This window comes from Carex rostrata, chromosome 11, assembly GCF_964058835.1.
Source record: "Carex rostrata chromosome 11, lpCarRost1.2, whole genome shotgun sequence".
In the NCBI taxonomy this organism is placed as follows: domain Eukaryota; kingdom Viridiplantae; phylum Streptophyta; class Magnoliopsida; order Poales; family Cyperaceae; genus Carex; species Carex rostrata.
The window spans coordinates 9,904,346-9,906,884 of record NC_135928.1 but is presented as its reverse complement, the minus strand read 5'-3'; the positions used below and the strand labels follow the sequence as shown (position 1 = coordinate 9,906,884).

Below are 2,539 nucleotides of genomic sequence, written 5' to 3'. Positions count from 1 at the left end.
ACCGGTGGTGAATGGATCAACTTTTGGATGTGCAGTGAAAGAATGCTTCAATCTGTTGTCATAATCCAACAGTTGACGAGTTTGCAAATCTCCATCTTCTAGAACTTTCACAACATCTAATTTATAACAACATGGCAAATAGTATATTCAAAATGTCTAGAGCAACTAAAAGGGCTATCTTTTACAAAGTCTTTGGTAATTGAGCACAAAAATGATCTCTAATAATGTTTTACCAGTATGAAATTTTTTACTCCCAATTAAGCTAAATTCTACAATTGAGCCTCAATAAACTAAATTGTAAACTTGTGGCTCAATTATGTGTCAATTAATCAAACCAAATTCAATTTTAACTGCACAAGAACACACAAAATAGACGGACAGAATATGAGAAGGGTTCAGATTGAAGGTCAAATCGGTACTGGTACTTACAATTCTAAACTCATAAAAGCTATTAGACTAATAGACGGCCAATTTTCACTAAAACTAACCTCCTCCGATGGCTTCTCGCAAGTAAGGATAAAATAGCATTTGTTCTCCTCCACCATTCGCTGCCTCAATCCTTGAACCCTCCCAGGATTTCTCTGAGCTTCGCACTCAAACCTCTGACAAACGAAACCCTCGCTAGTCTTGCTGCAACGAGCTTAGAAGAGGGAATGGCGTCGTCATCAGTCGAAGTCGCGCCGCCGAGCGAGAGAAAAAGGAGGCATGAGGAAGATCGAAGAAGAGAGGCGGAGAGGCTGGAAGGGTTTTGGTCTAGAGGTGAGTGGAGTGGAGAGGCGCGGAGGCGGGAATGGTTTTGGGTCGGGAGGCGAGAGAAGAAATGCGGGGCTGCTAGGGTTCTGGCGCCTTTTTTATTTTTTACCCCCAATACGACTGAAAGTATAGTCACCAGCGCTATTTCTCGTTTTTTTAAAAAAAAAATTGAGTATCAGCGACCGGCGTTAGCACCGGTCACTGATACCGGTAGCTGATACTATTTTTTGCTGTAGTGAACTAATGGCCAAGCTGAGATTCCTAACAGGGAAATCAAGTCGATCTTAGAGAAAACAGTGGCTAGGGCAAGGAAGGATTGGGCTTTCAAGTTGCATGATGCACTTTGGACCTATCGCACCGCCTTCAAGACACCGATTGGCATGAGCCCTTACAAGCTGGTGTATGGAAAGCCATGTCACCTTCCTGTCGAAATCGAGCACAAGGCATTCTGGGCCACAAGAGCGATCAACATGGACCTGCTTGCAGCTGGAGAAAAGCGTGTCCTAGACTTGCACGAGTTGGAGGAAATGAGGTTGCATGCGTATGAGAATGCTAGGTTTTACAAGGAAATGACGAAGCGATTGCATGACCAATGCATTTCGCCTCGCCAATTCAAAAAGGGAGACCTTGTACTTTTGTTTAATGCTAGATTGAGAATTTTTCCAGGTAAACTCAAGTCAAGATGGTCCGGCCCATTTCAAGTGCAGAAAGTGTATCCTTTCGGAGCAGTTGATATCTGGAGCACGGAAAGTGGTACCTTTAAGGTGAATGGTCAGCGTCTCAAGCATTACGTTGCTGACCACTTGATGGATGAGCGGAGTGTTCAGTTTCTCTTTGACCCCGCTCCGATCGAAGCTTAATTTGCAAGGTGGTCTAGCTAAAGACCTAAAACAAGCGCTTCTTGGGAGGCAACCCAAGCACTTTTAAATTTATTCTGTTTAGTCATTTCTTCTATTTTAGTTTCAGTTTTTGCATATTTAGTTTCGTATTAGTTTAATTCTGATTCTTCAATTTTTTTAGATGTTTTTCAAGTCAGATCAGATAGGAGGAAAAATAAAATCTGGGAATTGGTACGGCCCGTACCCGTTGCCCTACAGGCCGTAGGGCATTCATCCGGCGCAGGACCTGAAGGGACGCGATTTTCTCTCTTCGCGACCCTTCATCTCACCCCTCTACCTTTTTATACCCCCTCCCGACAGCCTACCGACAACCCTGACCCACCCAAACCCCTCTTGTCGTCTTCCTCCGCTCACCTCCGCCACTAGCCGACCTCTCTCCACCTCTGCACGAAGGAAGCGCGCCGTTCTCCACGCTGAACCGCCCACCGCCATCTCTACTTCTACCCGACTCAACCACCACCTGCACCGCCGGCCGCTCCTCCTTCTTCTTCTCCGAGGTAAGCACCTTTACCTTTCCACTTTCTTTTCTTACTTATTCTTCTATATTTATTTTCCATTTTCGCAAAATTTCCTCCGATCTCTCGGCCACCATCACACAACCAGCCGCCAACCCACTCTCTACGAAAACCACCAACCCTACGGCCTGTACACAGCCCCCTACGGCCCGTAGGAAGTCTCTGCAGAAACCAACCCAGGCTATCCACCAGCCTACAGCCCGTACCCAACAGCCTACGGCCTGTACCAAAGGAACCTGACAGCCATGTCTATGAGCACTGCAGAAAGAGCCGCCAAGATCGCTCACCACCACCACCCCATCCAGTCCCTGAGCCATATGACTCTGGCTCTGACCAAACCTACTCTGGTGAGTACACCGACCGATCCGACCG

At 46.5% G+C, this 2,539-nt stretch overlaps 1 protein-coding gene across 1 annotated transcript; it reads left to right on the top strand.

The window, feature by feature from the left end:
- The first annotated feature begins 653 nt into the window (after nucleotides 1-653).
- Nucleotides 654-1,613, top strand: LOC144561409 (uncharacterized). Its single transcript, XM_078310371.1, has 2 exons — nucleotides 654-759; nucleotides 1,006-1,613. The coding sequence occupies exons 1-2, from the start codon at nucleotides 654-656 to the stop codon at nucleotides 1,611-1,613; spliced, it is 714 nt and encodes a 237-aa protein (XP_078166497.1).
- Nucleotides 1,614-2,539: the final 926 nt, after the last annotated feature.